Source organism: Xenopus laevis, chromosome 3S (genome assembly GCF_017654675.1).
Source record: "Xenopus laevis strain J_2021 chromosome 3S, Xenopus_laevis_v10.1, whole genome shotgun sequence".
Lineage (NCBI taxonomy): Eukaryota > Metazoa > Chordata > Amphibia > Anura > Pipidae > Xenopus > Xenopus laevis.
In genome coordinates this window covers 108,576,638-108,590,214 of record NC_054376.1, presented here as the reverse complement: position 1 = coordinate 108,590,214, position 13,577 = coordinate 108,576,638, and the positions used below count along the sequence as shown (strand labels likewise).

Below are 13,577 nucleotides of genomic sequence, written 5' to 3'. Positions count from 1 at the left end.
CAAAGTGCTTTATGTTTAATGCTTTAATTGTACAGTATTTTCAGAATGCTGCTACCAGCTTTATATATGTTCGTTCAGAGAACGCCTACGGTTTTGGCCCCACCTTCATTAGCAAACAAAGTCCATATCCGGTGTTGCTGCTAATTTCGTTGTGCCGGGCACAATAAACTTTATATAGGTCACAACCTCCAAAAAATAAGTTAAAAAAATCAGACTTTATTAATGGCTATTAAAATACATAAGGTCAAGTAGTTGCATCATAGCCTGACGCGTTTCAGACTCATCTAGTCCTTAGTCATAGGCTTCCACCTTCATTAGGCATGCAAATGGAATTCTCCTGTCAGAATTCGCTCAGCTCTAAGTGCACAATGTCAACCTGGACTTTTATGTGCCTCTTGATAAAGGACATAGAAAGCTTCAATTCTGCACTTAGCACAACAGTAATACATAAGCATCCCCGCTGCGCCTCTGTAATCATCCAATGCTTTGCCTGTTGTGTATTGATTAATAATGTGAATTGATTTCTTCTCCGCAGGGGACAGAATCAGGTCAAGTATTATTACTGGCATGACACTGCAGATAACTACAAGGAGGCATGGCATAGCCCTGATAATTTGCTAAATTATGAAAGGGCGCTACAGATGCCAGACATAAACAAAAACTGCAGGGGGTCACAAGCACAAGAACAGGCAGGATTCTGGATGAAAAATCTGAATAAGCAACTCTAATGGAAAGTCAGGCACATAAGCATCATCAAACAGAATAGAACATCCTGGAGCAATCACTGCTGAACACAGCCCTAACTAAGTTGCTACATGCCCATCGCAATTGCTGCAAAGGGGTGCGGAATATGTTGGAGCATTAACAATAATAGCACCGCTATTAAAATGTGGCCCTAAATGCTTTATGTTCGATATAAGTTACAGGCAATGAAACCATGTATCATCTAATTATGGGTCTCGGTGGTTTGAAATAAAAATCACACGTAAAAAAAATATGTATTCAGCAATGAAAACTGGTCATGGGTATGAAGAAGGAAGGCGAAGTTTACTTAGGGGTGTCAAAAGTTAGGCACCCCCAAGTGATTGTATATAATTACCTGATACCCCAGGCTGGTGCTCCTATCGGCAGAAAACTGCACCTTCCTTCTTCTTCTTTCTCCAAATTTCTCGGGGCAGACGCATGTGCAGTAGAACAAAATAGCCGACTTCCATTTGGCTTTTGCTTTTGGCTACTGCACATGCACACCCATGAGAAACAAGAAGGAGCCAATCACAATGTGGTGCCCGCTGAAGTTTTCTGCTAATAGGAGCCTCTATGCTTAAGGCATAGAGGAGGGGCAGACAATATTTAATTAACAACTGATATTTTAAAATGAGCGTACAGCTATGAATGCTTTAATAAAAAAATTTAATTGGATTTCATGTTTAAATTAAAAAAGGACTTTTATCATACAGCTTTTTGTGTCTGGTTGACCAGTCCATTTTAATATCTTTGCTTGAACGATTAAATGCATCAATTATATCAACATCTGTGTCCTCAGGGCCACACACACAATGATACCAACAACTGTGCCTTCAGGGCTATATATACACACACACAAACACAACGTTTGCTGATGCAGCCCACCAACATCTAAGCCCAAGGTTCAGAAACCACAAAGCAGGGGATTCAATTAAAATGTGACATCTATCCACGATTGCTGATAAAAATGATCATAACCACATCATGGTGAAGAACGTTCACAACGTGTGTTTTGATATAGAACGAAGTGGTTTTGGCTTAAAATTCATTCGCCCTTGGGGGACAGAGAAGGAGCACATGTATAAAAGATAGTATAAAAGATAGAAAGAAGATTAATTAAATCAATGTACATTTGTTTAAAGGCAAGAGGTAACGATATCTGCTTCCATGGCTGATAGTAAGAAAGAAAAAAAAAAGTTCCTACCAAGAGAATAGTTACCATGCACATTTTCGTTACGCCTTGTTTACCATTTAATAAAAATAAAATGCTATGTATGTGTAGAAGAAAGCTAAGGACATGATTACTTCTGAGAGCTGGTTCTTGGTATGTCATTCTCCACCTAAAACAACAAGCTGATTGTCTCTGCCTTCCTACTATGGCGCCATGCTGGACTTCCAGTTCAAATGAAAGAAGCAATCATTACAATGGTGTTGGCTGTCATGCCACAACCATGCTATTCCTAGATCTAGTTGTCGCTTTTCATTTCAAGTTATTCCATCTCATGTACTGCCAGAGATTAACACTTAGCACAAGAACGTAGAAAGTAAAGCTGCCATTCCTGTTTTTATGTCCTCACTTATTTTCTTTTATTGAAGATATTAGTCTATTTCAAACAAATCACAACTGAGACCAACAGCTAAAGTTGCCAGGACAAATCTGCATGATATTAAACTGACATTTTGAAATCCATTGGGCGTGCAGAATACCCAGCCATATAAAATAATCTTAAAGGGGCAGTAGAAATCCCTTTCCAACATGAGGCAAATGAATAGGACTTATGATGAACTTATCTATTTTTTTTTTTTTATTTCTGGCACTAATTAAGAGAATGAAAGTAGTTTCACTTTAGCACTTCTTGTCAATTCCTGGTTCTGATGAATAGAACGGACTGTTTATAATTGGAGACGGCGAAGGACATTTTGGTGAAAAAAATCTAATTGACAAATAGTGTTCTATAATGGCAAACAGTTCTATTTAGTGTTCTCTTTTTCTTAAAGGATACTGTCACGGGAAAACATGTTTTTTTTCAAAACGCAACAGTTAATAGTGCTGCTCCAGCAGAATTCTGCACTGAAACCTGTTTTTCAAAAGAGCAAACAGATTTTTTTATATTTAATTTTGAAATCTGACATAGTGCTAGACATATTGTCAGTTTCCCAGCTGCCCCCAGTCATGTGACTTATGCTCTGATAAACTTCAGCCACTCTTTACTGCAAGTTGGAGCGATATTACCCCCCCTCTCTTTCCCCCCCAGCAGCCTAACAGAACAATGAGAAGGTAACGGCTCCCTAACACAAGATAACAGCTGCCTGGTAGATATAAGAACAGCACTTAATAGTAAAAGCCAAGTCCCACTGAGACTGATTCAGTTACATTAGAAGAAATAACAGCCTGCCAGAAAGCAGTTCTTACCAAAGTGCATGCACAAGTCACATGACTGGGGGCAGCTGGGAAACTGACCATGTGTCTAGCCACATGTCAGATTTCAAAATTAAATATAAAAAAATCTGTTTGCTCTTTTGAGAATTGGATTTCAGAGCAGAATTCTGCTGGAGCAGCACTATTAACTGATTTGTTTTGAAACAAACATGCTTTCCCATGACAGTATCCCTTTCAGCAGAGGTATTTCCAGGTGCATACAGTCTCTGGCCACTTTAAGCAGAAAATAGCTTCATCTATTTCTGATGCTTACCACAGAAAAGGGGAATATAAAAAGAAACAAAAGGATGCACTAGAAATTAAAATACAGTATACATTTTTTTATTAAGAGTTTTTTTAAGAGCATATTGACCACATTTCAATTAGAAGTGGCTGTATCGCTTTAAAGATTGTATATCAAACAATAGTATGTATTGAACAAAAGCTATCTATTAAAGCACCAACAAGACTTACTGTAACTTACTGTACTTATAATGTAACTTACTAAACCACACAAACATCGAATTCTGCAAACAGTATAACGCACACAAAAAGGGATAAAGGAATACCAGCATTATACTGTACATAGTCTGTTTGGGAACCTACATTATGCAGGTCTGGTATCTTTTTCTGACATATACTACTGCTCAGGAATATTAGGCATGTTTTACAAGTGATAAAGACAAATTCAGTGCCCCTAGTAGAAGAGGTAGCTGGGCAAACACATTATCCACACAAACATTAAAAACTATAAAGACACATTGGGCTAACAAAAGGTCTACATCATAGATAATCATTTAAAGTGCAGGTAAACATAAAAAGGAGGGAATTTGTAATGCCTATGGTTTTTTTATATGTTTAAAACAATACCACTTACCTTTAAAAAAAATATGTGACAGCGCAGCACCCAGGGTGAAACTAGGTTTTAAAATAGGCCCAGGCATTTCAAGTACACACAGACCCACTAAATAGTAACTGTCTATGGCAGGGGTCCAACAACCTTTTTACCTGTGAGCCACATTAAAATGTAAAAATAATTAGAATTAACTGTCAAATTCTATTAGGGAATTGTTAAAATTCATTTTGAGTTTTTTTAAAAATTCTAATTTGATTTTCAAGCTTTACCATACACTGGCCCTTTAAGAACTCAAATTTGACTATTCGCCACCTAAAACCTGCCGATTTGCTGTTTTAGTCAATGGAAGACGTACTAGGGTCAATTTGGAGTTGTTTGCAGCCCTCCTGACATTCTAGTTTTTCTGGAGAAAAAATCGGATTTGAATTTGATTTGAGTTTTCGGGTCCATCCAAGTTTTTATTTAATAAATTTCGATTATGAGTTCATGGGAGTTAATAGGAGTTTTTAAAAACTCGCATGAACTCAAAATTTGACCTTTGATAAATGTGCCTCTAAAACTTGCCGGGAATTCAAAAAGAAGCACCTGCTTTGAGGCCACTGGGAGCAACATCCAAGGGGTTGGTGAGCCACTGGTTGAGGATCACTAGTCTATGGCATCTTACAGCAGCCTTTCTGCCAGTTGCCAGAATCCACAGATTGCCAGCCCAGGCCTGGCATCACCCACATGCTCAGCAAAGAAGTATCAGGTTTTGGGCAAAAGTAAGTGATTTTATTAGATTACCCTGTTTCTTGTTTTATGTTGTAAAACAAAAAACTTGGCACAGCAAAGCAAAAGAAACAGTGTGATTAGCTAGTCACAAATTAATATTAAAGAGAAGTTGACTGTATCATGTTAGCTTTTGGCTCATGGCCTGTTATCCAGAGCTGGCTAGATCTTAAAGACTCAAATGAGTGTCACTGAAAACATCCAGACAGTCCAAAAGTCAGTGCCTTGGCTGACACTCAATTGCGTACATGCCCTGGACAAAACTACCCTTAACCTATACTCCAGCAAAATACATGCCTACTTGCAGTTTAATGCTAGTATGCAAAAGAACAATAAAAGAAAAACACACTCACATAAGAAAAACACTCACAAAAGAAACAAGAGTCATACTCACAAATGTGACATACATTAACACATTTTATATGTATATTATTTTATAAATTATACACACAAAGAGCACCTAAAGCATCAGTTGTAAAAATAAAGACATCTAGGGGCAGATTCACTAAGGGTCGAATTTCGAAGTTAAAAATACTTCGAAATTCGACCCTCGAATTGAAATCCTTGACTTCGAATATCGAAGTCGAAGGATTTAGCGCTAATCCTGCGATCGATCGATAGAAGGATTTTTCGTTCGATCGAACGATTAAATCCTTCGAATCGAACGATTCGAACGATTTTAATCCAACGATCGAAGGAAAATCCTTCGATCAAAAAAAGGTTAGCAAACCTATGGGGACCTTCCCCATAGGCTAACATTGACTTCGGTAGGTTTTATCTGCCGAAGTAGGGGGTCGAAGTTTTTTTTAAAGGGAAAGTACTTCGACTATCGAATGGTCGAATAGTCGAACGATTTTTACTTCGAATCGTTCGATTTCGTTCGAATTTGAACGAATTTAACCAATTCGATGGTCGAAGTACCCAAAAAATACTTCGAAATTCGAATTTTTTTCATTCGAATCCTTCACTCGAAGTTAGTGAATCTGCCCCTAAGACAATTTCAAATATCAATAACATAATAATGTTAAGGGAAAAGAACAGAATAAGTAAAAAAAGAGATTTGAATTTTCTGCCTACAAGGGAAGCCATACAGTAAAGCAGTGGCCAGTTCGATTTTATGTGATGTAAAGGACCAGTTCAGTGTAAAAATAAAAACTGGGTAAGTCGATAGACTATGCAAAATAAAAAATATTTCTAAAATAGTTAATTAGGATGCCTAACATAACAGAACACTACTTCCTGCTTTTCAGCTCTCTAACTCTGAGTTAGTCAGCAACTTGAAGGGGGGCCGCATGGGACATAACCGTTCAGTGAGTTTGCAATTGATCCTCAGCATTCAGCTCAGATTCAAAAGCAACAGTTATGACCCATGTGCCCCCCTCAAGTCACTGATTGGTTACTGCCTGGTAACCAATCAGTGGAAACCAAGAGAGCTGCAAAGCAAGAAGTAGTGTTCTGGCTATTATGTTACACATCCAGTCACTCCAGCCTTTATACATTACATTTTTGGCTAACTAACTATATTAGAAACATGTTTCATTTCGCACAGCCTATTTACCCAGTTTTTATTTTTATTATAAACAATTCCTTTGTGTGCGGAGTCTATGTTCTTAATGTATTCTGCCAAGCACTCATAAAAAGAAAGAGCAAAGCAAAACAAACAGCTCGGTGCACGTTTTATATGCAATCTCCCCAGTGTAACATTAACCAATTTTGAAATTTAACCAAGCAACAACATCAATTTGTTCCTCAGAACATTACCCTGGAAATTTACCAGGTAACGGCATTACTTGGAAACGCTAAGCTAAGCCAACCAATTGGACTCGGCAGTAGAGCAAACAATTCATGTGAACTTTAGAAAGACCCACATTGTGGCAAGGTGAATTGTGCCAAGTGCCATGAGAACTAGTCTATCCAACTTTCATCCCATTGGTCCAATGTAAAATAATCTGCAATTGCCAATTAGTCATAGTTTCAAGCATTTTCAACCCCAAAAAGTTTAATCATCAACCTTAATACAAGCTTTCATAAAATCATTTTTCCTTAGCCATTGAAATTACGTTTTCCAAGCTGCGACTACCCATAATAATTGAACTCGGAGTATGTGGTCGCATTCAGAACTGTAGCTTGCAGCAAATTCTCAATAGGAAACCGATGAAGTTAACTAGATTATAAAGCTTGGGGCAAGCATGACTGAAATTAAATTGGGTATGACCTTTAGTTAACTTTACGAGTTGTCCCGTTCCATACTGATTTAAATGTACTTGATTTTCCATTCAAATACTCAGCGTGTAAGCACCACCTTCCAATGGAGCCAAAGGAAAACGAAAAATATGAAAACTGCTTAAATCGGAAATACTGTTTTTTAAAGATCAGAACAGAACCCCAAAAATATCAGAAAATGACAATTAAAAATAAACAGTATTCAGGATTGTAATGTTCTGAGACAGGACTATGACAGCATTCAATTCGGCAAGGGGGATCAGAAATGAATAGTACAGTATAACCTTTTCAGTTCTAGGTTTAAATTTATTGGATTTTCTATAAAAGTCATGTAAAGCATAAGGAGAGGAGTAAAAAAATATATATATTTATTGTTTCTAATAAAGATTAAAGGGGTTGTTCACCTTTGAGATAACTTTTAGTATGACGTAGAGAGTGATCTTCTGAGATAATTTGCAATTGGTTTTCATTTTTTATTATTTGTGGTTTTTCAGTTATTTAGCTTTTTATTCAGCAGCTCTTTGCATCTTAAGCAATCTGGTAACTATGGTCCAAATTACCCTAGCAACCATGCAATGATTTGAATAAGAGACTGGAATATGAATAGGAGAGATCGAGAATAAAAGGATCAGTAATAAAAAGTAGCAATACGAATACATTTGTAGCCTTACAGAACATTTTTTTTTTAGAAGGGGTCAGCGACTCCCATTTGAAAGCTGCAAAGAGTCAGAAGAAAAAAGCAAATAACTATAAAACAATAAAAAAAATAACTAATAAAAACCAATTGAAACGTTGCTTAGAATTGGTCATCCTATAACATAATAAAAGTTACCTTAAAGATGAACCACCCCTTTAATTATATCTTCATTTGGATCAAGTACAAGCTACTGTTTTATTGTTACAGAGAAAAAGGAAATCATTTTTAAGAATTTGGATTATTTGTATAAAATAGAGTCTGAGGGAGATGGTCTTTCTGTAATTCGGAGCTTTCTGGATAACGGGTTTCCAGATTTCCTGTACTTTAAATCTACTAGAAAATCATGTAAACATTAAACAAACCCGATAGAATGGTTTGACAACCAATGGTTTTACATTTAATTATTACAGAGAAAAAGGAAATCCTTTTTTAAAATTTGGATTATTTAGATAAAATGGAGTTTATGGGAGACATCTGTAATTCTAAGCTTTCTGGATAATGGGTTTCCGGATAATGGATCCCATACCTGTATAGTAATACATGATGCTTGTCATTATATACCCTCACATTGAGCACTATTTATTTAAATGGTTTATAAGCTCATCAGAGTTTCAATAGTCAATGCAGAGTGTGTATTCTGCTGTGTGTGTCATGGGATGAAATACCCACCACTGCACAGGCCGTGAGCTTTGACAGATAGGAGGACGCAACTGCCAGTCAAAGATAAGCACAGATCATACCACCCACTACAAAGCAGTAAGCATATCCTTCATAAACAAGTGTCTCGAAACTGTGAGACTTTACCAAATGTTCTAACTCACCTAAATGAGTAATATTCTCAGTGTCAGTATCAATGTTAAATTGATCATAGACATTAATGCAAACAAAATAAACAATCAATTAAAACAAGCAGAATGCAGGTATCTACAAAGGAATTTGTTAAGAATTTCACAAACTTATTTTTATGTTAAGGAAGAGTTACAACATGCACAAAGATAATACAGGGAGTCCTTGAGTTACATACACCTGACTTACATACAACTGACACTTATAAACAGAGCCTATTACAGTAACATACTATGGTTTGCTTGGCCTTTATTAGCATTTAGCTTTAATAAACCACCTGCCCCAATCCCTTCTGGTGTGTGTTGTCCACTGCAGAGCACAGAAAGGTAAAAATAAATACTATGTTAAGACAGACATCTGTCTAAGTTGCATTTAATAAGTAAATGTTTCAACTTACATACAAATTCAACTTAAGCACAAACCTACAGACCCTATCTCATACTGCTTGTATTTAATATATATAATATGAATAAACCATAAACAAATCGCACAATGGTTGGATGGTAAAAGAGAGATACTTAAAGGGGTTGTTTACCTTTAAGATCACTTTTCGCATGTTATAGAATAGCCAATTCTAAGCAACTTTTCAATGGGTCTTCATTATTTATTTTTTATAGTTTTAGAATGATTTGCCTTTTTCTTCTGACACTTTTCAGCTTTCAAATGGGAGCCACTGACCCCATGTAAAAAAAAAAATGCTCTGTAAGGCTACATATGTATTGTTATTGCTAATTTGTATTACTTGGAGTCGTCTTTCTGTCCAGGCCTCTCCTATTCAAATCCCAGTATCCTAACCAATCCAGTGCATAGCTGCTAGGGTAATTTGGACCCTAGCAACCAGATTGCTGAAATTGCATACTGGAGAGCTGCTGAATAAAAAGCTAAATCCACAAATAATAAAACAATTAAAACCATTTGAAAATAGTCTCAGAATATCACTCTCTACATTATACTAAAAGTTAGTTTAAAGGTGAACAACCCCTTTAAAATTACAAATACAAGTACAGGTATGGGATCCGTTATCCGTAAACCTTTTATCCAGAAAACTCCAAATTACGGAAAGGACACCATTTACTAAAATTAAAAGGCTGTCTCCCATAGACTCAATTTTATCCAAACAATCCAAAAGAAGAATGATTTTCTTTTTTTCTGTAATAATAAAACAGTGCCTTGTACTTGATCCAGACTAAGATATGATTAGTGCGGATTGAAAGCAGAACCAACATATTGTGTTTATTTAATGTTTATATGATTTTCTAGTAGACTTAAGGTATGAAGATCCAAACAATGGAAAGATCAATTATTCTGAAAGACCCAAGTCCGGAGCATTCTGGACAATAGGTCCCATACCTGTACAAATATCTAAAATTATGGAAGCATCCCAGCAGTGCATAGGCAACCTACATATTTGTTAAGGTACTCAATATCTCGATAAATCATGAAAATAGCTGGCTTTAATCTGAAAAGTCTTTCAACTTCCCCTAGCAGCCAACTTAAAAACAAAATCTTACCTTGAAAAGCCATTTGAAAAAAGAGATCTGTTTGCAAAATGTACATTCCCTGGAGAAGCGGCACCGTCATCGCTTGATCCATGGCACCTATTCCAGCCTTCTGCAATGCTAGTCCCGGGTGAGCTAAGATTAAAGATAGGCTTAAGATCCTGTTGCGTCATGGTGGAAGAGTTCAAGTCATAGTGGTACATCTGCCCACCTGAAGTGCTGACACCATGGACAGAAATACCGGAGGATTTGTTTCCAAATAAGCCAGATCCTGAAAAATTGCCTACACAATAAACAGGGCCAAACTTTTCCTGCTTCACCACACCAGGTGTACAAAGCTCAATGTAGTCTTCTTTTTCTGTTTTGACTTGAGTAACTGGTAGATCTCCGAGTCTCTGTGTGCCATCAGCGAGGCCGAGAGGTTTGCTACCCTCACTCAGTACTTCAGATTTCATGAAAAAAGGATCACCAGTGCCCAGTGGGGACAAAAGGCTAAGAGCTTCCTCCTCATCAAAAAGTGGGTCTAGCCAAGGATTTCCTTTACCATCCATGAGTGAGTCTGGCTGGATATCCAGGTCTTGTAATAGGTCAAAGGTGATTTGGTCTTTGGGAAACAGCTTAGTAGTGCTGCTTCCATTGCTGCCCCCCTGACCTAGTATGGAAGGCCGTGGTAGGGCAGATTTAAAAACCCCAGGAACCTCCGAGATCTCTACGAGTTTATCTGGGGCCAATGACTTAGCCTGCAAGTTGGCAATGCTCTCTTCCAAGAGACTAAAATTAGTTTCTCCTGTGGAGATACCGATTTGATCTTGGGTTGGAAAGGCGATATCACTGCCCATCACTTTTGTGTCTGACTCCCCCGTGTAGAGTCCCATTGAGAGCGAGACTGCTTTAGACAAATCTGCCTGAGGCACATTATTCAATCCATTCGTTGAATCCCCAGTCGCAGTCTGCGGTTTATTAAAAAGCTGCTGCCTAGTGTTTGACTGTGAAGCAGTTGAGGTTGGACAAGATGCAGAGACACTCACACTAACTCCTCCCCTGTAATTTCCCAGGAATTCAATCACATTCCCTGGCTTGTCGTTGTAATGAGGCGAGCCCTTCACTGCCTGAGATCCGCTGGAGGGCTTCAAAAGGTCTTTGGGGTCCATTGGGTACTACTGCCTGAAAAAAGAAACACAAACAGTTAAGGCTGTGTTATCTAAATATAAGAAAAACAAAGACAAGTTCAACAAGTACTTGTAAAAGCCACTACTTTACTGCTCTGAAACAGGCTTCAAGTCAAATATTGTATTCCAACAGAAATTCGTATTCTTTATTTAAACGGGGTTGTTCACCTTCCAACACTTTTTTCAGTTCAGTTGGTTTCACTGGAAATAGACTTTTTTTTCCCCTCAAATACTTTCCATTATTTACAATTTTTCCAAAATCTAAGTTTAAAGTTTAACGCTCCTGTCTCAGGTGTCTAAAGCTGACAGTTCAGTAATCCAGGTGCAGATTCAGGTTCCAGGTGAAGATTCAGGTATCAGTTCTAACAGTTGCCTTAAATGAAACTCAGGGATTCTGCTCAGCAGGGATAAAGATAAGAAATGGATCAACTAAATGTATCAATTTAACAGATTACAAAATCTAAGTTTAAATCTAAATTTAAAGTTTAATGCACCTGTCTCTGGTATCTGAGGTTGACAGTGACCCAGGTGCAGATTCTGAACTGTTACAATTTGCTACACTAGTTGATACATTTAGTTGATACATTTCTCAGTGGAGTATAAGCAACTATTGTATCAATTCTAACAGCTGCCTTTTAGGAAACTCAGGGATTCTGCTCAGCAGGGACAAAGATTAAAAATGTATCAACTAAATGTATCAATTTAGAAAAGTTTAAAAGGTCGGCTACCCCCTTGCCCCTGTTCTAGAACTGCTTTAGAAGATGAAAAATGACACTTCAATATTAGAAAAACAGTCAAACATAGAAAATAGAAAGTAACTGGATAAAGTCTATTTATGGTGAACTATCTGAAACCAACTGAACTGGAAAAAGTGTTAGAAGGTGAACAACCCCTTTAAAGGACACCTAAACCCTAACATATGAATATGGCTAAAAATGCCATATTTTAAATACTGAATTTATTGCACCAGCCTAAAGTTTCAGCTTGTCAATAGCAGGAATGATGCAGGACTTCAAACTTGTCACAGGGGGTCACCATCTTGGAAAGTGTCTGTGACACTCACATGCTCAGTGGGCTCTGAGCAGCTGTTCAGAAGCTAAGCTTAGGGGCAGTCGCAAATTATCAAGCAGAAAATGAGGTTGGTCTGTAATATAAGCTGATGCTACAGGGCGGATTACTAAATTCTGATGCTAGTTGCACTGGTTTCTGTGCTGCCATGTAGTAATTATCTATATTAATTACTAATCTTATATTGTGACATTTATATTCTATGTGTACTGTATATGTTTCTGGCATCAGGGAGGATCACACATTGCCCAGAGGAAACAGAGAGACGATACAAACACGATACAAATTGTGCCCTGTATGGAACTGAACTTAGGACTTCTGAACTGTAAAACAACCCAGAGCTGGTAACAATCACATTTCTATTTAGTAAGTCATATGTGAGGGACTGGTAACTTTAGTGCTGTAATCTACCGTGTCGGCACTGAATATATTCCGTGAATTACTACCACTGCACAAATGCATGCATCTACCACCCCCACACTTAAACATCATGATTCGAACAAGTGAGCGATTATCTAAAAGGATACTGATCATCATCATGTGAATTAAATATACATTTCATGGTATCACTACAGATTTGCATCCATTTCTGTTCATCAGTACTAGGAAACTGAAACTCAGGGGAACCCTGTGTGCTTTAATCATATACAGTTAAATACAAAAGTATCTTGTGCATGGATGTATAGTATTATCAGAGCACATGAAAGAACTTGAGTGGTCTCATTTGAACCTAAAAATGTCAGCATCCTCACTAATATACAGTTAAGGTGGCCATACACGGAGAGATCCGCTCGTTTCTCTCCCTGATATGCCCACCTTGAGGTGGGCAATATCGGGCTGATCCGATCCTGGGCCCTAGGGCCCAATGATCAGATCCTAAGAATAGTAATGGGTGGTCGGATCGCGCAACCGCATCAACGAATAGATGCGGCCGCGATCCGACGGGATTTTTCGTCCCATCCGATTGAGATCTGGGCCACTTACGGCCAGATCTCGATTGGGGAAGCCCGTCGGGGGCCCCATACACGGGCCAATAAGCTGCCGACACGTCTGTCGGCAGCTTTTATCGTCCCGTGTATGGCCACCGTTAGATGTTTCTGCTGTACACATTCTACATATGTTGTGTACGGATACTGGATAAGCTTATACACAAGAAACACAAACTTTTTAAGTTGGCTTTTATAGTTCTACAGTTGTCCAAAAAAAATTAAAGCTGATCACTGATTGGTTGCTAGGAGATAATACCCAGGTACACATTGTCTCATTGTTTGTAAATGAGTTCCCTTGT

General features: G+C 37.8%; 1 protein-coding gene across 4 annotated transcripts in view; it reads right to left on the bottom strand.

Moving 5' to 3' along the window:
• Nucleotides 1-13,577, bottom strand: part of nr3c1.S (nuclear receptor subfamily 3 group C member 1 S homeolog) — a 163,378-nt gene that overhangs the window by 108,450 nt on the left and 41,351 nt on the right. For all 4 annotated transcript variants that reach the window (XM_018256171.2, XM_018256170.2, XM_018256173.2 and 1 more), the window contains exon 2: nucleotides 10,065-11,216. In XM_018256171.2, coding sequence (XP_018111660.1) covers nucleotides 10,065-11,203 — 1,139 coding nt within the window. In that variant the 5' untranslated portion in view covers nucleotides 11,204-11,216. The remainder of the gene's footprint in view (nucleotides 1-10,064; nucleotides 11,217-13,577) is intronic.